Raw genomic sequence first — 20026 nt, 5'->3', positions numbered from 1 at the left:
TTCTTCTCAAATTCTTACTTGAAACTGTCTTCATAAAAGACACGTCTCAAATGGGTAAGCCTATTATTAACAAAAAAAATAACTACCAAATAAAGGACGTTGTGTAATCCTATATGAAATTGGTGTTATAACCTATTAAAGTTGGTATTATAACCTATTAGAGTTAGTATTATAACATATTAAAGTTGGTATCTCCAAATAGGTTATAATACCAACTTCAATAGGTTATAACTCTAACTTCAATATGTTATAACACCAACTCCAAATAGGATCAAACGCGCGCGTCAGTTTTTATAGTTTTTTATTTGTTGGGCCGAAGCCTGGAGAGCTATCTCTTATAAAAACGGTCTTTCGGAAGCAATGTTGTTTCTTGTTTTGATTTAATGAAATCTTTAAAATGTAAAAAACCCAAATATTAACAAATAGATTAAGACTAGTATAAGACCTATTTTTGGACGCGAGACCCATCAGACTTGTGCAAATCTAAGTTTGGGTCAAAAAATTTCAAATCATAGGGATCGAACTCAAGTTCGAGTCTGATTTCGCTAAGAAACAACAGGTTTGAATTCAAGTCTGGATCCATAAAAAAATAAGGGTGATTTCATTTTTATATTCCTTTAATTAACTATGAACATTTTAAGTGTCGACTAAAATTAATAATATAAAATTGAAAAGTTTGACAAATTAAAACAACCAATCCCTTTTTACTTTTAAATTCTTTCTCATGTAACGTAGAACCACCTAGGTTATGACTTATGAGTTATGAACTATATTATTTTCACGTTGATTTCGGGTTGATAGTTCAAATTTAGGGAAGTCTACCTATCAATTACTTGTAGATTGAATATACTTCACTATTTTGTCAAAACCCAAGCGATTAGTTTAATTCAGTCTTCAGTCTCCGGTCTTGACGTTCATTCGTAGGTGAACTTGATATTGCTACCGCCGGCCGCCGCTACCAATTCTTGGTAAGTCACCTTCAATCCCTCTTTATCTTCTGTTGTTTTTTGTCTTCCTGTAATCTGTTGTCTTTTTACCTGCATATAAATGGCGTCTCCCCAATTTTGTTTTTAAAATTCTAATTGTCAATTGTATAATACTCCTCGTTGTCGAACTGATTGAGGATTTGGTTATAGTTTTGGTCTTGTAAACTGCTGATTTATGCCTTGTGTTGGTATTATGATTTCACCTTTTGGTTGTTTTGAATATTTTAGGAATTATTATATACAGAATTCTAACTAAAATTTGCTTTTCGGATGAAGATAGTCGGTAGTGTGAAATTAGGTTTAGATTCCAACTCATACATTTATGAAAATTGAAGATGGGATATATAGGATTTCGGGAGTTTTGTGTTTCTAGAATTAGTTTTGGAGAAGTATTAAGAAAATTTGGAAAATATTTAACGGAGTTGTTTGTAAAAGATGTTTTTTTTAAAGAACCTAGCATTAATTACCACTATTTAGTGTAAAAAACCAAACAAGGTTAAATTTGAGGAGCATTTTGTTATGCTTATTTGAAATTGGTAAAAGAAGTTTTTTGTTTGAGTTAACCTAGGTTCCCAAATGAGTTCATTAGAAATTTCGTTCTTTGTTATCATACAATTATCAAATTTCAATAGCTTTATTGTTCTAAGTATGGAAAATTAATAACTCTAATACTGTCCGTAACAATTAAGTATCCATGTCTCACAAACTATATAAGTATAAAGTAATCAATAACTTTAAAGTTGCTTTAAAAAACATATTAAATTAAATGAAGTTATACAAAAAAAATAAACAAATCACTTCATAAAAAAACTTTCTCCATTTTCCAACACTCACAATGGGAAAATATCACGCTCAATTGCAATTAGTAATAGTCTTAGTAATTGAGTACGATTTATATGGGGATTAGTATTGAAAAATGGAAAGGGGATGCATCTGCCATGCGTCAAAGTGCCAAGTGCTGTCAAGTTGCAACATTATTTAAAGCATTAGTTTTATTTTATCAATTAGAAAAGGATTAGTTACCAACTACAGCCTTAAAGTTTAGGCCATTACATAAAACAACGTCGAAGTTTTTTTTTTGCGAACAACAATCTTCAAATTAATAAACACGACATTGATACAACCACTTCACCAAATTCAGATGAGATGACCTGTTGAATGGTCGTTGACCAAGGTAATAACCTTTGACTTTTAATAAAATTCATTAATCTAACCTAATCACCCAATTACCCCTGATTAGACTCTTCTTCCCCAATCTCTCCCTACGCCTCCCCAATCATCACCATTCCCCCACCCCAACACCTCCATTAATTTAACCTAATTACCCAATTACCCTTAATTAGACTTTTGCGATGGCGTGAGATTTTTGTATGCGAGGTGCACTTTTTTGCTAAAGCTTAAATATCAATTTTAAAACATATGGAATACTTTAAACAACATGATATTCACATTTAATTATCAACAAGCTTGAAAACATTTATTATTATTATGACAAACACCACTTTTTGCACAAAACTATTATAATGAGAATACAAAGAATTCCAAAAGTTATTTCTTCTTCTCATACTTTTTGTTTTCCTTAAAGAAGCAACAATTTTTCGAACTTCAAGTAAATTTGAGTTTCGAGTTTTACTTCTTTTTCGAACAAACAAGCATAAGTTAATTACTAAAACCCAACAAGGAGGCACGCCGGGCGCACAGGGTGTGAAGCGCATTGAGGTGCCCAAGGCGCACACCTCTTGGAATGGGCTTTGCCTCACTTAGCCGAGGCGTTTTCAGCTGAGCCTGAGCTCAAGGCGCACGAGGCACAAAGCGAAGCGCGCATTTTAAAACTAAGTTTATAATAAAAATTCGCTTTGACTCGACTTCAAAATGAGTTTACAATTATGTAAAAACCAATGTGGGCATAAGACCTGATTTTGAACCGAACCTAAACATCTGATGCGAGTATGGGGATGGTCGATCCAAGAACCCGCTTAAAGCCTTCAAGATTGATGCCACGACCACTCTTGACACACGCAGAACAAACCAAACCTTCTGTTTTGTATGAAAACAGAAGGGTGACAAGAACAATTCGGATGAATGGTTCTATGTCGTGGATGTAGACAATGAACCTTCACTCGGTTCCTGGCCTCCTCCTCACACTAAAGTCGAGATTCACTCTCTCAACCCTCGTGGAAATGGCTGAATACTACCTTTGCTTCACTCACAAAGACAACACTCAGATTGTAATTGCTCTCAATTACTTAGAAGGAAATTTCATTAATCAACAACTGAATTCTATTACAATGAGCATGCCCTTTATATAGAGCTTTAATGGCTATAATGGGGTGTCTAACAATCATACTAACCCCGTGCCTTATTATTAAAAACACGTGCCAAAACAAGAACTAAAAACAGAAACATAAAAATAACTCTAACACATTGAATCAGCCATTTTCAAACAACTGGCGAACAAGCGACCTTGGAGCTGTTCTCGTGGGTTCTGTGAGGGCTAGCTCCATCATCCTTGGGTCTTGGCTTCTTATTTCATGTCCAAAGATGACAACCCTTGGATTTCCTCGCTCATACGTGCACCAGGTTGGGCGTTCCATGGTTCGCAAGGTAGGCTGCCCGGCAGATTGATACTCTGCTTGTTCTGTTGCTGGCATGCTTCTTTGTATGCTTCTGTTCTGTTTGCGTGCTGCTGGAAGCTCTTCTTTTGGTACCTCATAATCTTTCCATGCTTCCATGTTGATGTTTAATCCAATTTTAAGATGATCCTCCTTAGTCTTCAAGCAAAAATCAGCAAGTTCCATAGGTTCAATGGGCTGAGCAAGTGCAATGATGCAATTATGCTTTTCTTCCTTTGCTTTGGGCTGTGGGCTATCCATAATTGCATCAATCCCTCCTTCTTTAAACAGAATTTTCCTCAATTCTGCGTTGCCCTCATGTTTTCTGGAATCATCTACGTTGAACGCCTTCGAGATTCCATGGCTGTCCAGGAGATCAACATGCATCCATGCCAATGTTCCTTCCTGCAGTTCCTTTGGCTTGATGTCACCTTCTGCTTGGATATTGCACTGCTCCTGTTCTACTATAGCTTGCTTTTTGAATCCATTTTGTGGTTGCAGCACCTTTACAGTCCTTTGTTCATCATTTGTATAATACCTGCAAACAGGATGAATGTCAATGATAGTGTCTTCCATGAAATAAAAGCCACTCATTTCACAGCATGTAGATGAATCTTGCAAGTGCAGTTTGTTTGGCTCAACATCATCAATAGGTATAGATTAGCTCAGTGTCTAATGCTTCATCCTTTGATGAATTCAATGTGTTGGTTTGCTGATTGACTTGATCACAGTATGCAGATGAATTTTGTAAGTGCAGTTGGTGTAATTCAACATCAACAGTAGGAATAGTTTTACTCAAATCAGTGTCAAATGTTTCAGCCTCTATTGATTTCAATACCTTGGTTTGTTGTTGGGTTTGATCCTCACTAATCTCTTTAGTGCACAGTTGCACAAATTTCCTCTCATTCTGAAATTCTTTGCAACATTCACTCCTATTCACAAGACAACTTGCGTTCTTATCGTCCATGAATTGAAAATCATTCTTATTACAGTATGCAGCTGAGCTTTCCTGTTGTGGTTTGTTTATCTCATTATCATCTTCAGTCAAGGGTTTAATCAACTCCAGGTCTACTGTTTTACCCTCTAGTGCTTTCAATGCTTTGTGGTGCTGTTGGTCTTGTTCCTCATTAGTTTTTCTCATAATCAAATGCCTAGATTCTCTTCCATTCTGAACTCCCTCATAACAATCACGTTTGGTCAGCACATATCTTGCTTTGTTTTGTTTTGTAGGAGTAGTCATGGTATTGCGTGGAGATAGGGGTTTCAGCTTTGTTAGTTTTTCCTCATTTTGGACAAGTTTGATCATTCTTTGTGCAAGTTGTTGAATGGCAAGGGCCATTTCAGCAAATCTTTCATCATTACTCATGTTGTTCTCAATACCACAATGCAAGATATTCTTAAACAGTAAATTTTCAGAAACGAAGATGAAAACACAAACAATATCAAACACAGTAGGAATGCAAATAATACATTCTGTCAGTAATCAAGAAATGCAAAAAAAATTTGGCTGTACAATCAATATGTATTTACTGTTAATGTTCAAAAATAAGCTCAATAATTTGACACTTTCTAACAACAACAAATAAAGCAAAAAATTCAGGTGCACAGCAATAACAAGAACATAGCACAGATGGATTCAATGGCTTCTGACAGCAACTACAGGAAAAGCACACAGAAACTTAGAATTCAGATTCCTCGAAATTGTTACACCAAGTTCTTTTGATTAGAATCAATTTTATCAAACATACAGAAAGTAGAACAAATTTATCATCAAACAAATCAATGCACAAAGATTTCTGATTAAATGAGGATGAATGACAGATTTTTGTTCTTCAATCCTTTGCTTTCTGAACTACTTTATGTGATGATGATTCAAGAACGTAATATGATGTTAGGCAATGTAAAATTAAGATCTAAACAACGATTAAACAATCTAATGCGTTCAATAAACTACAGAAAATCAAATGCAGCAAACAAAAAGGAAGAAATTCAGATGCACAATAACAAACCCTAATTTTCCAGAAAACTTTTGCAAATCAGATTGTTATTACCAATCTTCCTCAAAGCAAACGTAATACTCAATGATTCACAACCAATTCTATCCAATTCCTATCAGAAATCACTTTCACAGCAATCAAGGAATCAAATTACAAGAACCAAAATCGCGTATACCAGTTTTCTCAGCGAAGACTTTGGTTCGAATGTTTAAATCGCAATTGCCATCAAATTTCGATGAGTATGCATTCAGGACATTCAAGAATTGAATTTAATTGACTTAGTCGACCAAATTTGATGTGTATAATGACTCAAAACAAAATTTTCAGAAATCAAATGGATGCACATTCAATCATGCGATAATCAGATTTTCAGAAATTTGCATTCCTCAATCAAATTCATATAATGATAAGATATAACACGTATTACTTAATCACAAATGAGTAATTAACAAAGAAAGATCGAATTATGAAAGTATAAGACTGAATTCGTACCTTTATTCATGAAAATTGAAAAAAAATGGCACAACCTGATTTTCCAGATTGTTCTTACCAGCACGTATGGATGACCGTTTATACCTGATTTTCTCGACTCCTTTGATCGTGTCCCTTCTCTACAGCCTTGCTCTGATACCAATTGATGCGAGTATGGGGATGGTCGATCCAAGAACCCACTTAAAGCCTTCAAGATTGATGCCACGACCACTCTTGACACACGCAGAACAAACCAAACCTTCTGTTTTGTATGAAAACAGAAGGGTGACAAGAACAATTCGGATGAATGGTTCTATGTCGTGGATGGAGACAATGAACCTTCACTCGGTTCCTGGCCTCCTCCTCACACTAAAGTCGAGATTCACTCTCTCAACCCTCGTGGAAATGGCTGAATACTACCTTTGCTTCACTCACAAAGACAACACTCAGATTGTAATTGCTCTCAATTACTTAGAAGGAAATTTCATTAATCAACAACTGAATTCTATTACAATGAGCATGCCCTTTATATAGAGCTTTAATGGCTATAATGGGGTGTCTAACAATCATACTAACCCCGTGCCTTATTATTAAAAACACGTGCCAAATCAAGAACTAAAAACAGAAACATAAAAATAACTCTAACACATTGAATCAGCTATTTTCAAACAACTGGCGAACAAGCGACCTTGGAGCTGTTCTCGTGGGTTCTGTGAGGGCTAGCTCCATCATCCTTGGGTCTTGGCTTCTTATTTCATGTCCAAAGATGACAACCCTTGGATTTCCTCGCTCATACGTGCACCAGGTTGGGCGTTCCATGGTTCGCAAGGTAGGCTGCCCGGCAGATTGATACTCTGCTTGTTCTGTTGCTGGCATGCTTCTTTGTATGCTTCTGTTCTGTTTGCGTGCTGCTGGAAGCTCTTCTTTTGGTACCTCATAATCTTTCCATGCTTCCATGTTGATGTTTAATCCAATTTTAAGATGATCCTCCTTAGTCTTCAAGCAAAAATCAGCAAGTTCCATAGGTTCAATGGGCTGAGCAAGTGCAATGATGCAATTATGCTTTTCTTCCTTTGCTTTGGGCTGTGGGCTATCCATAATTGCATCAACATCTGACTCGTAATCGATCCGATGATCCGAATGATCACCTCTAAATAGATGGAGAAGTGAACTCTTTGTTAATGAGTACTCCCTCCTTATTGCGTTTATTACGATTCATTTTCCTATATGAACTTTGTGGAGAAATATAGCAAACGCAATGTGCAAAAAAGGGATTCTTGGTTGATGCAAGATGCAATTCTACTTATTTGATTTAATTAAGGCATTGACATTGACGTGGATCTTGTTTGATAAATTATAATTCTTAACTGTGTATGGCATCAACTATTGTGGACAGGGCCGGCTCAGATACTTTAGGCCCTGAGCAAAAAAACAAAATTTGGGCCCTTGAAAACATAAGTGTGTTTTTTATTTTTTAAATCTATAATAACATAATTACATATAATTAATTATTTAAAAACTACTTAAATTTTATTCTAAATGAAATGGACACCCATAATTGAAATGAAAATCACCCAATAAACTTAATGAAAAAAATAAGAAAAAATAATACTTCGATTTCCAAAGCACATCGCACACATTTTACATCTATCTACCACTGAGTCTTTTCTCACCTTTTTCTTAAAATAGAAGTACTTTAGGAATGATTTATTTTTCTTATTAAAAATGACCCACTTCTATTCTCAGTTTCTCATTATTTTTTTTTGTCTTCCTAACTATCTATTTCATTTATGAACTAGTCTCTTGAATTTTTTTTTCATTATTTATACAAATTTGTTTCAGAAAATTTTGCCAAAACTAAACTATTAAACCCCATAAATTCCAAAATTTTGTTGATGAATACGTAACTTTTACATTTGTTATGAACTATTCCTGCAATGAATCAGTTTATGATTCTAAATTTTGTGGTTTTTATAGTTCGAAGGTATAATGAAAAACAAAGGAAATAATTACACCTTCATTTCACCTTCATTTGATATTGAAGTTTTGGAAATTTTTAAAATTTTTGAAAATTAGAGTGAATATGGGAATTTAATTATGCATCATTCCTTAATGGCAGTGAAGAGAAAAACTTTGAAAGATAATGCAGAAATTTGAAGAGTTTTTATGGGGAATTGGAGAGCTAACACAAAAAATCTGAGTATTAGGCCAGTAATTAGTAACTAACATAGATACTACACTGTTACAATACTACCATAAATGGTATATTAGTTTTTTTAAATAGAAAATTGGGACCCCAAAAATCTTGAACCCTGACCCATTGCTCATGGAGCTCCTCCTATAAGTCGGCATGATTGTGGAGTGTTATATTTGGTAGTTTTTATAATTAGATGACATGTGTCTTTGTGAGGAAGTGCTCTAAACAACGTTAAGAGATCTTGAATTGATTTTGTTTTTTCATGATACTAGATTACTTGTGTACTTACTATAGTTATGAAGGAGTTGATTGAGTTAGTGCTTCCTCGATAAACCCTAGAATGGTGATAATTAAGTGGAAACAAAGTCCCTTAATAGTTAATTCAAAATGAGCTCTAAGTAGTCCACAATCGCGTTTGTGCTAATGACACCCTAATGCGGTAAGAAAGTGATAAGACTATTGTAACACCTAATGACAGTTGAAAGAGTGAGATATTCCTTAAAATAACCCAAAGCACAGTTTTTTATACCTTTACAATGCTGGAAATATCGATTCGTTTTTATTGAAAACCTTTACAATGCGGTCGATGCGGTGTCACGTTTCCTTGTTTTTGCATTATGTTAAAACTCATTGTAACAGTCATTATTCTAATACAACTTTATTAGAGTACTAATTAAGTTTGAGAGTGTCTGAAGTTATTTATGATGTGTATTGTAATTCCGGGGACGAAAATTATTTTAAGTTGGGGAGAATGAAACAACCATTATTTTAATACAACTTAATTATAGTACTAATTAAGTTAAATTGGGATTCGAGTTAAGTTAATCTGAGTAATATTATTTTAGAAATGATAATTTTTATTATTATTTATTTTAACTCATATATAAACTTTCCTTTATTTAATTTAAAGCAAAGTTTGAATAAAGTAAAATTATAAGATTATTTATTTTACCTACAATATTTATTTAGTCAAACATATTTTTTTTAATATGAGATAAATTATTCAATTACGGGTCTAATGCGTTATAGTGTTGGGTATATGTGTGAAAAATGTTTCTTGGGTGCTTTAATAGATTGACACCAAACTTGCTTGGTGTTAATCAATACACTTACATTTGCTAAGTGTCAATTAAGATTTTCCTTCTTGCTTTATGAAAGGAATATCAGGAATTGAGAAAAAGAAGCTTTCTGAAACAATTCAACTTCATCTTCTTCCTCACGCCATTCTTCCTTAAACTCCATTGAACAATTCTTGCTCTTAAATCCAATTTAAGAGTTATCAGTTGCAAGTTTTCTTCTTTATGGTAAGTTGAATTAGGTTAGAAATCTTTCCTTTTCTTTCTTTCATTTTCGAATTTCATAGCTAGGATTTGGAGGTTTTGAATTCATCTTCTCCAATGTAAATTTTAGTTGGTACTAAGTGTTTGTTGGGTAATAGAAATTAAGTAGAGTTGGGTATTAACTTCATTCTACATTTAGGGTTATTCAGATTATCTATTTGAGTAATTCAAATTTAAGTATCAACTTGAATTTAAGTTGAGTATATAGGTTCAATTAGTAATTGGATTCTTGTTAGTGTTGATTAGTATTGGTTATTTGGGTTATTTGATTTCTAGTATCAAATTGAGTATTTGGGGTTCTGAAATTTCAGTTCATAAACTGAACTTTCTGTTTTGTACTTTTCGGAACAGTTCTGGTTGTTTCTGGGTCCTAGTGTCTTCATATGCTTTGTAGAGCTTCGAGTCACAGTCGCGTAGCCACTTGAAACATCCCATTTGGTTTTTGTATGAGTGAGTTATGCCTGTTTTAGTAAGAGGTGTCCTGAAATCATACGGGATTTGTGAATTGGGATTACAAGCTTTAGATTTTAATGGGTGATCTACTAATCTGGTTTTTGAGTTCATCTAAGCTTTTTATTGGGTTTGTTGGATGGATTAAAGTGGAGATTCAAGTTTGTTTGAGTCAGAAGTAAACCAAATTGAAGAGGAAGTCATCCATGGTCACTTTCAAGTACATGCTTATGGATTTCTTCTCAAAGCTTTTCTTAGAGTTGCTTGAGGTAGAACTCTAATTAATAATCCTCTTTAAAGTATTTAAAAGGTGTGGTATAACTTAATATAAAATCCAAATGGGAGATTTGATCAAGTTATATCATAATGTTGTGATTTTGATTGCAAAACTTGATCAAAATTATTTAAGCAAAACTATATCAAGTATTTGATTGAGTTTAATTGTAAGTCTTAGCTTGAATTATGATTGAGATTTTTGTGTTCTTTATTGAATTTAGATTAAGTTTTGTGTTGGTTTGATTGTTTGATGTTGTCCAAATGTGCCAAAAATCGCAACACGCGACAAGGTAGTTTTCAGTTTTCAGTCAATTTATATTTTGGCTATATCTTCTTTGTTCGAGTTTAGAATGAGGAATATGACCAGTCTTTACGATCGCACAAATGTCTAGAATAATATTCGATTGGAATTTCTTCAAAATGTTTTGTAAAATCTTGTTCATGTGTCCATGGATTCCCAAAGGTACAAAAATGACTTTGCTAAAATGGCTTAAACTTATCAAACAAGTTGTTATAGTTGTAAAATTTGTGTAAACCTTAGTATTAAGTTGGAATTGACTTATCGACCTAAATATAAATTGTTATAATTTTGTTTATATTGTATGCACTATTGTAATGTTGCATTTATATGAAAACAGTAGCATGATAATAAAAAGGCTTGATAGTAAGGAAATGCCGAAACATGCTTCTGGTATGTAAAAAACGTGGGACGTGTTTTCCGGCACGTAAAATACGGCGAACACAATAAGGTTATTTAACCTGACTTGTGGCTCGAGCAACATTGTACTGGAGGAGTGACGACTCCCACTAAGTTTGGGGTTTTGGTTTACCTCACCCTAACAGGCCTTTGCATATATCAAACAAAGATCATATGTGTTGCATTCATTTAATAAATATTTGGATTCCACGCCCTAACGCTCAAGCAGAAGTGTTAGTAAATCACGCCCTGGTATTCAAGCAGAAGGATCAGAAGTTAAATATATAAATTTAACATAAAAATGAATCTCTTATATTACAAAAAACACCTTGCATATTATTTTTTTAATGCACTTATTTTTGCATATTACTTATTGAAATGCACATATTTCTATACTTGTAAAATTGTTGGCAAGATTCTATACTCTACTTAGTAGCTGACCCGATTCCCATCGTCTGTTTTGACTTATGTGAAGTCCTAAGTGCTATGTGGAGTCCCTTTTGGGTGCTATAAAGGTTTCATTGTTTGCTGTACTATTCAGCCGTGGTTGCTGATATTGCACAGTTTTTGTTGTCACTCTAAATAATTGCCTCTTGAGGGATAGTGCATTTACGAGTATTACGGGTGTTAGTTGGATATCAGAGTAGCGCAGTGAAGCATGGTCGAAACTTCTTTCTTGAGATGAATTGCGTTTTTGATTTTCATTATAAACAATATTTGTATTTAAGAAATTTATTTGTAACTTATTTGAAAAAGGAAATTTGTGTAAGTTTTTATAAAATTATTTAATTCATTTAAGTATTTATTTATAAAACTCAAATTGGTTTGCTTAGACCTTTGTTGTGAGGTTGAAATAACCCGAGTAATCAGTCAAAAGTCTTCTGTTGTGCCAGAAAAAGAATTTTACTAAAAGTGATCAAGACTCGGGCTATTACACTCATCTTGATTGTTAGGAAATGTGAATATTAAGAGTTATCTTACTTTCACAACTCGTTGTTAGCCTTCTAGGAGGATCGAGGATGATATTGGTTTTATGATATTTATTCCTATTACACCATGACTTCAATGTGAAATGATTCGAAGGTTTACCCTTCTTTTAAATCTCTCTTAAATATTTTGTGAACGGAATGGATTTACCGAGAATTTTTATTCAAAATGGCAAATGGGATGGGGAGTGAAATTGCAAGATTTCTCCCGATTTTTCTTGTTAGTATTGTTTTGTATGCATGTTTGGTTGTGTGCATTGGTATGGTATGGAAATGCCTTCTCTCAAGGAAATAATTGATTTCAATTTCTGTGTTTCATCAGTTGATTCTAAAGTACCCAAAATCCTTAGATAGTGCCAAACACATAGTGAAAAAGATCGTTACGATGCGAAGTACTTTGATGAACGATTAACGATTTCAATGAATTAACAAACGTTTGACGAAAATAAAATTGCAATATGACACAATGATTTAAGGAGGTTCACCCAATGATGGTTACGTCCTTCGTGGTGTGTAGTTGCTTGTTTACATTATTTCAATGGAGCAAAAACACTCTTACAAATGAGGTATTACAATTGAGTAAGAGATAAAATAAAGGCTATGTGTTTGGCCTAGGGGTTGTGTTTGATGTGATTAGATGAGCAAATGAGCTCACTATTTATAGAGCTAACTATATTAACAAGTAATACAGATTTAGTGCTAAGAATTAAACATATTGAAACAGCTCCAAAGTGAATGAAACGTCAGAGAAACGAATCCAAGGCAAGCTGGCTGATGACTGCTCGTTCGAGCCACATACCTGCTCGTTCGAGCAGTTGCTTCTGACAAGTACTGGACTGCTGGCTGGTAGGTGCTCGTTCGAGCCATTAACTTCTTCACCTGGACCATCTGGATGCTACTGTTCCTGCTGCTCATTCAAGGCAATATCATGCTCTGCTTGTGCCTTGTTCGAGCATCTCACACAGAACACGACCATTGAGTATCATTTATTCATTATACCTCATAAACACCTTTGCTTAAGTGTCTTCATCAATATGCCCATAACTCATGCATTAATCATACACTTAACTCATCATCATAAACATTCTCATTCAAAACCATTACTTAATTCACCTACATTAACACACTCATAGCATTAACACACTCATAGGATACCATTCCAAGAGTCCACACATGAATGCACATTTTAGTTTGTGCATTCAAGTCACACCATTCATAACACATAGATCTAGAACTAGGCTTCAATTTCTTTTATATTCAACTTGACTGCATTGCTTTGAAAAATGTCCACACATGAATGCACATTTTAGTTTGTGCATTCAAGTCACACCATTCATAACACATAGATCTAGAACTAGGCTTCAATTTCTTTTATATTCAACTTGACTGCATTGCTTTGAAAAATGTCCACACATGAATGCACATTTTAGTTTGTGCATTCAAGTCACACCATTCATAACACATAGATCTAGAACTAGGCTTCAATTTCTTTTATATTCAACTTGACTGCATTGCTTTGAAAAATGTCCACACATGAATGCACATTTTAATTTGTGCATTCAAGTCACACCATTCATAACACATAGATCTAGAACTAGGCTTCAATTTATTTTATATTCAACTTGACTGCATTGCTTTGAAAAATTTGAAAATGTTAGGCCTCTAGTAGGACAATTAACTATACTAGTTAGGTGTTAATAATAAACTTAAACTATCCTAGTGTCATTGAGCTGTTATCCTAATTTATTTGATAAAGTGTTGCATTAGTAACGTCAAAAGGGGTAAAGAAATAGGCACTACAATTTTAAAAGTATATTGTTCCTTATTTCGATTGAGCCAAAGATTTATAGTTCTTTGGGTTTGGAATTCAAAATGGGCTAAACTAAAATGGTTCATTAACTCATACACTTCTTATTCATGTAAACTTGTAGATGATGTTTGCTGCTGAGGGTCAATCGGAAACATTTCCTTTGTTGTCACTAACAAGAGTAAGGTTGCGTACATTCGACCCCTAAACCCATTTAGGTGAGAGCTACTTAATGGCATTAGGGGTAATAGAATGTTGTAATTTTTAAGTGTGTGTATATATATATATATATATATATATATATATATATATATATATATATATATATATGAACAAATGAAAACCACTAGTGAAGAAACCACTAGTGAAGAAAACTGAAAACCAAACAGAGATATACATATTGTGGCAAAAGGTGTACATACTATCTTATAGGGTGTACATATTTTTGTAAAGGAAAAAGTTTATAATATTTACAAAACTGTCATCTGAATATGTACATCTTTTAAGCATGTATGTACTCCTTTTAGCAAATGTCTAATTATTTACAAAATTACCACCAGAATATATATACCATTTAAGGTTTTATGTTCACCTGTTTTTAGTTTTCACCACTTTAATTGGTTTTCACCACTTTAATTGGTTTTCACATGATCCAAATCATATATATATATATATATGTGTGTGTGTGTGTGTGTGTTTGTGTGTGTGTGCGCGCGTGTGTGTTCCTCACTGATGGGTATGGCTATTACAGTTAATATTTGTTGCGCAGCTAGTGTATATTCCAATTAAGATTTGTTGCTCTCTCTCTCTCACTTTCCTTGACGTGTATGTATATATGTATTCTAAATTTCAATATTTGTTCTGTGATTTTGGTTGTTGCACGCCCTTCTAAAATTTTCAATTGCAGTACATCATGTTGAAAAAGAAATTCTGTAATTAATCTCAAGTACCAATCAAGGTTTTGATATTGTTCTTGATGTTCCATGAAACAGGTTGTTCTCACAGAATGATTTGTGAAGATACGATAGAGCATTGAACTCAAGGATGGTGCCTGCGGCTGCTTCTCAACGCTCTACAGTTGGGGTTCCTTGTTTACAAGACGGGCAATCAAGTTGTAAGAGAAAGGAAGGTTGTGATACTTTAAACCGTTGTACATCTGTGAAGCCAACTAAGTTTGACTATAACCATAATTGTCGACTTTGTTTACGAATTTCTGGATATAGTTTAAGGAAAGAAATTTTGGGGATAACATGCAGAGCTCAGCGTGGTAGTGTTTGCATTGATGATGTTGATGAAGTTAGTCATGATGAATGGAAATGGAGGTCTCAGAGATCTACAGCCAGTCTACATAAGAATACTAGACAAATTTGTTTGAAGAGGTCTGTTTCTTGGCTAGATGGACCTTTTGTGGAGAATGATGAGCGCAAAAACAATGATATCCTTCAAAGATTCTGTAGCTATGGAAAGCTCTTTGAAGCAACAAGGTTGGTGGAGATCATGGCTCGTCAAAGCCAAATTCCTCATTTTCCTTCATGTATAAATTTGATACGTGGTCTTATTCATCTAAACCAGGTTGATAAAGCAGAAAAGGTTTTGCATATTGTTGTAATGTCTGGTGGTACTCCGGATGTTATTACATACAACATGTTAGTTGGGGGATTTTGTAATATTGGGCAGTTAAATTCAGCCATTGACGTCTTGGAAGATATGAACTGCAGTGGCTGTCCACCAGATGCAATCACATATAATACCATCATCAGGTGCTTCTTTTATAAGGGCAAGTATGATCAAGCTATAACATTTTGGAAAGAGCAACTTAGAAAGGGTTGTCCTCCTTATGTTATCACATACATGATTATACTAGATTTAGTCATGAAGCATTGCGGAGTAGTAAGAGCTCTTGAAGTGTTGGATGATTTCTCTGTTGAAGGCTGTTATCCTGATATAATCACATTCAATTCGCTGGTGAATTCTATATCTAAAGAAGGAAAATTTGAAGAAATGGCTTTGGTCATATATAATTTGATATCTCATGGTTTAGAGCCAAATACCGTGACCTATAATACAATACTTCATGCTATGTGTAGCCATGGTTATTGGGAAGAAGCTGATGAAATTTTGTCCATCATGAATCATACTTCCCAATCACCAACTGTTATTACTTATAACATCTTAATTAATGGTTTCTGCAAGTACGGGCTCTTGGGTCGTGCCTTAACTTTTCTTGATCAAATGATTGGCAGGAACTTTTCCCCAGATATAATAACTTACAATACCCTTTTAGCAGCCATTTGTAAGGAAGGAATGGTGGATGAAGCTCTTTGCATTGTTCGGGTATTAAGTCATAGTAACTGCTCTGTTGGCCTGATTACTTATAACATTGTCATCGATGGTCTGACCAGGAAAGGTTATATGGAGAAAGCAATGCAAGTGTACAATGAAATGATAGATAAGGGGATTTTAGCTGATGAAATAACTCATCGTTGTCTTGTCTGGGGTTTTTGTCGGGCAGATAAATTTGACGAGGCTGTGGAGGTACTCAGGGAGATGGAGAGAAGAAACCACAAGATAGCAAATAGCTTTTGCAGGTTTATGATTCTGGAGATGTGTAGAAACGAGAAACTGGATGTTGCTATACAAGTTCTCGAAATCATGATCTGCAATCAGATCAAGCCAGATGCAACTGTTTATATCAGTTTAATTAGAGGTTTAGCTGCTTGTGGTATGATTGAAGAGGCTCATGGACTTTCTTCTAAGCTAGTTGAGTGGGGGGTTCTGAGAGAAGGTGTTAAGCTGGATTAACATGCAAATTTTACGTCTGCAACATTCCCGGTACCACCCTTTCAGCGTTACCTTCGCTTCACGGTTTCTTAAAGTACTCTTTTATGAAGGTATTGCCCCTTTATGCATCAACCCTAAAAGATTTCTAAACTTATTTTACCTTCTCGAATTAGTATTCCATAATCCATGGTATTATCTTGTTGAAGCCTGAGATTTTCATTTCGAGCTCTAACTTCATGTACTTGGCACTTGATACGAGTGTAGATCATAATTGATGTTATAAGCATGCGTGTCGTTGGAACTTTACGTCATAGAAGCAGCTGCAAAACATTATATTTGACGCATCACTTCTGCTATCTCTTTAGAGGCTTTTACTCTATAGTATGAAGCTTTATATGCAATGCTGAGAATCATCTGTGGTCTAATTATGGTTATCTGGCTTTCTGTTGCTCTTATCTGTGCTAATTCATGGTGTAGGAACTTAAAATTTTAATAATGTTGCATCATACTAATATATCCATTCGTTTCATTACCTTCAGTTATATCTAATCTCTTGATTTGGCTTCCAGGTGAGCTCTATGTTTACAAACATCTCATGGTACGAGACACTACGTAATATCCCAGCCCTTAAGCTGATATGTGTAACCAAAGATTCCATAATCCAGTGTTAATGGGCTGATTCTTCGCTGAAAGTGCAGTAAAGTTTTCTTCTCAGTAAATTTCATTCTGTCACAATATTCTAAATTAATTGCTATGGTTTAGAAATAGTTTGGTGCACTTGTCTATGGCTTGTTTTACTGCAATTGGCCCCCTTAATTTGGACATCGTTGTTGCGATTTTGTTGACGGAGTGAGCCCAAAAACTTAAGGGGGTGAGGAGTATAGGTTCCGCACCTTTCTCCTTGACATCCTTCCCTATCCTCTTGGCTCCCACAGAGAAGAATTTCCCCGGAAATATGAACATGTTATAAAGGTTTATACTATTTGGCGCCTGTAATAATGTGATCCTTGTTAGTTGTTAGGGAGTTGTGTGATATATTATAAACTGATGAACGAATAAAAGAATATGCATATGAAGAGTAATTTTGGATAGATTCTATCGGTGATAGAATGTAGTGCATGAACAATATTTTTGCCTTTAAATACCCCTTGTGGATGAATAAAAAGATCATCGATCAATCTTAAATCTACTCAAAATATTCTGTTTATTGCTATTATTAGATAATCTATTTCCTTCAATTTTTTTTGGGTTTGAGAGGTGTGGCACATTCAAAGGAAGTAAGAACTTTCAGGTATTGATTCGAACAAGGTGCTATTAAATATAACTTTTCGGCTTCAACTATAGTCTATAGTAAAAGAGCTAGTTTGCTACTTTAAAGATAATAGATGTTAATGGGGTGTTTGACCGCTAATGATTTAGTGTTGACTTGTTTGATTAGTTGGTCTAATTGTTTTTTGGTTATCTTGTTAGGAAACTATTTAAGCTGATTGTTGTGGAGATATTTGATAAAAAGTAAAAACTAATTGATTGTTGTATGTTAGCTATTTATAAGAGAAAAAAACATTATTAAAAATTACTTTCAGTAGCTTTTGTATTTTAGCTTAAACATTTGTTTGTTTAGCTCTTTTAAAAAGTAAATTTTTTTTTACTGTTTAATCAACCAAAAAATAAAAGCTAAAAGACAAATTAAAAAACAATTTGCCAAACATATTCTATTAAGCGACTAATTAAAAATTGAAGTGCTTTAAAGTTGATATACCAAAGACAAAACAGAATAAATCCAAAACTAATTATTAAAACATGCTCCATGTGACTTACTAACAGAAAAAACGTCCAAAGGCAATGGTTTTTACATAGTTTTGAAACCCAAATGAGTTAGACTGACAACAAAAGATAATGAGATACTCCCAATTACCAACTAAACAAAGGAGCATTTGAGATCAGCAAGGTAATAATACTGCTACTGGCTAATTAGCAGCGACGAGTACAGAAACAGCGGCCGCGAAAGCCTTTACAATGTCCGCCGGAAAAACCTTCGACACGGCAACTCATAGCACAGTTATGCTCCCTCCAACAAGCTCCCCTATAATGATGACTCTTTGACTCGCACATCCTTCCTTCTACTTGCTTTACCATTTCTTCTGTATCATCATTATCATTTCTTATTTATATGAAGTTGCAGATAACGTTTAGTATTATGGGTCAATCGAAAACAACCTCATTAATAACACTAACAAATGTATAGAAATGTTGATATTGATCTTGATGTTGATTGTTACTTTGCCCTACAAGTACATGAATTTGTAACCTATATATTGTTTATATTTTACCATTTACTTTTATTTTTATGGCGCTGTTACAAATTTAATATAGTTTCTTTAGTTATAGGTGCTTCTCCAAGTGAGTTGTATGTCACATTTTTTATTTGCAAGGCCCTTCTATTTGTGATGTATCTGAGTACATTCTTTTTTGTCTTTTCCTCGTATATAATCTATATGCTATCTTACTCCCCTGGACTCCGACTTATAATGAATATCGAGTTGATGATTATAATTATGACTATAATGCAGTATGCAGGGGTTCATTAATGTTCCACACACAAGTTAAAGAAAAATAAAGCGAAGAAATAAGGTACTTACGTGAAGCAAACAAGATAAGCAATAACATGAAAAACCATACGCATTTTCTCATCTCCATTTTCATATGTGAGTAGAAATAAAAGTATTATTTAGGCTTGGTAAAGCATAGTCAGGGTACTCTATATATACAACTAAATGGGAATGTTCTAGTCTTCTAGAGCCTAGACTACCACAATAAGGGTAAGGGTAAGGGTAAGGCCAAGGGATCATAACTACTTAGAATAATAGAATCTCAAACCATTTAATTCTTTATACATCTTAATTATAAGTGTTGGTTTTTAAACTAGTTGGATAAACTTGTTGTTCAAGGTGAAAATCTGGTAAAATTAGATATTAGCTATTAACTTTTTATTAAGGAAAAGTGGGCTTATAATCCAACACCTATAAAAAAAAACAAGTTATTTTTTTTATTTTAATTTTAACTTTAAAATTTGACTTTTTAACTGGTTTAAAAGTCTTTAGTAAATACTTTTTTATTTTTTGACTTTTTAAACAACAAAAAAACACTCCCAATATTCAATTAATTTTTCAAAAATTTATTTTGATTAGGAATTAGGGCTTATCTTGTGCCATATACCATATTTTTTCGTCAAAATCTTAGTTTGATTATCATTGACTCCTTCTCCATACTACTATATAACTAATATATATCCTTTTTATGAGTAAAATATAATTATTTTGTTATACCTATTTTAATCCGTGTTGATTCATATATATTACCCCTCCGTTTTACAATATTGGTTTGATTAGTAAAAGTGATTATGTGATGTTTTATTTCATATCTTGT

The 20026-nt window shown here is 33.9% G+C and overlaps 2 protein-coding genes across 7 annotated transcripts; one reads left to right on the top strand and one right to left on the bottom strand.

Moving 5' to 3' along the window:
• The first annotated feature begins 700 nt into the window (after window positions 1-700).
• On the top strand, window positions 701-18420 carry LOC130817462 (pentatricopeptide repeat-containing protein At1g08610). Of its 6 annotated transcripts, XM_057683176.1 has the most exons (5): window positions 715-968; window positions 12737-12858; window positions 13944-14037; window positions 14812-16710; window positions 17170-18420. In XM_057683176.1, the coding sequence occupies exon 4, from the start codon at window positions 14864-14866 to the stop codon at window positions 16619-16621; it is 1758 nt and encodes a 585-aa protein (XP_057539159.1). In that variant the 5' UTR covers window positions 715-968; window positions 12737-12858; window positions 13944-14037; window positions 14812-14863; the 3' UTR covers window positions 16622-16710; window positions 17170-18420. The 6 variants fall into 6 exon arrangements, with proteins under 6 accessions (XP_057539163.1, XP_057539158.1, XP_057539159.1 ...); XM_057683180.1 differs by lacking the exon at window positions 13944-14037 and having other exon boundaries at window positions 701-968; XM_057683181.1 differs by lacking the exon at window positions 12737-12858.
• LOC130817463 (defensin-like protein 1) lies at window positions 18405-19320 on the bottom strand. The gene is made up of 2 exons (XM_057683182.1): window positions 19240-19320; window positions 18405-18741 (listed from the first exon to the last, which is right to left on the bottom strand). The coding sequence occupies exons 1-2, from the start codon at window positions 19301-19303 to the stop codon at window positions 18572-18574; spliced, it is 234 nt and encodes a 77-aa protein (XP_057539165.1). The 5' UTR covers window positions 19304-19320; the 3' UTR covers window positions 18405-18571.
• Window positions 19321-20026: the final 706 nt, after the last annotated feature.

This window comes from Amaranthus tricolor, chromosome 7, assembly GCF_026212465.1.
Source record: "Amaranthus tricolor cultivar Red isolate AtriRed21 chromosome 7, ASM2621246v1, whole genome shotgun sequence".
NCBI lineage: Eukaryota > Viridiplantae > Streptophyta > Magnoliopsida > Caryophyllales > Amaranthaceae > Amaranthus > Amaranthus tricolor.
The sequence above is the reverse complement of the archived record's forward strand: the minus strand, read 5'-3'. Positions and strand labels throughout refer to the sequence as shown.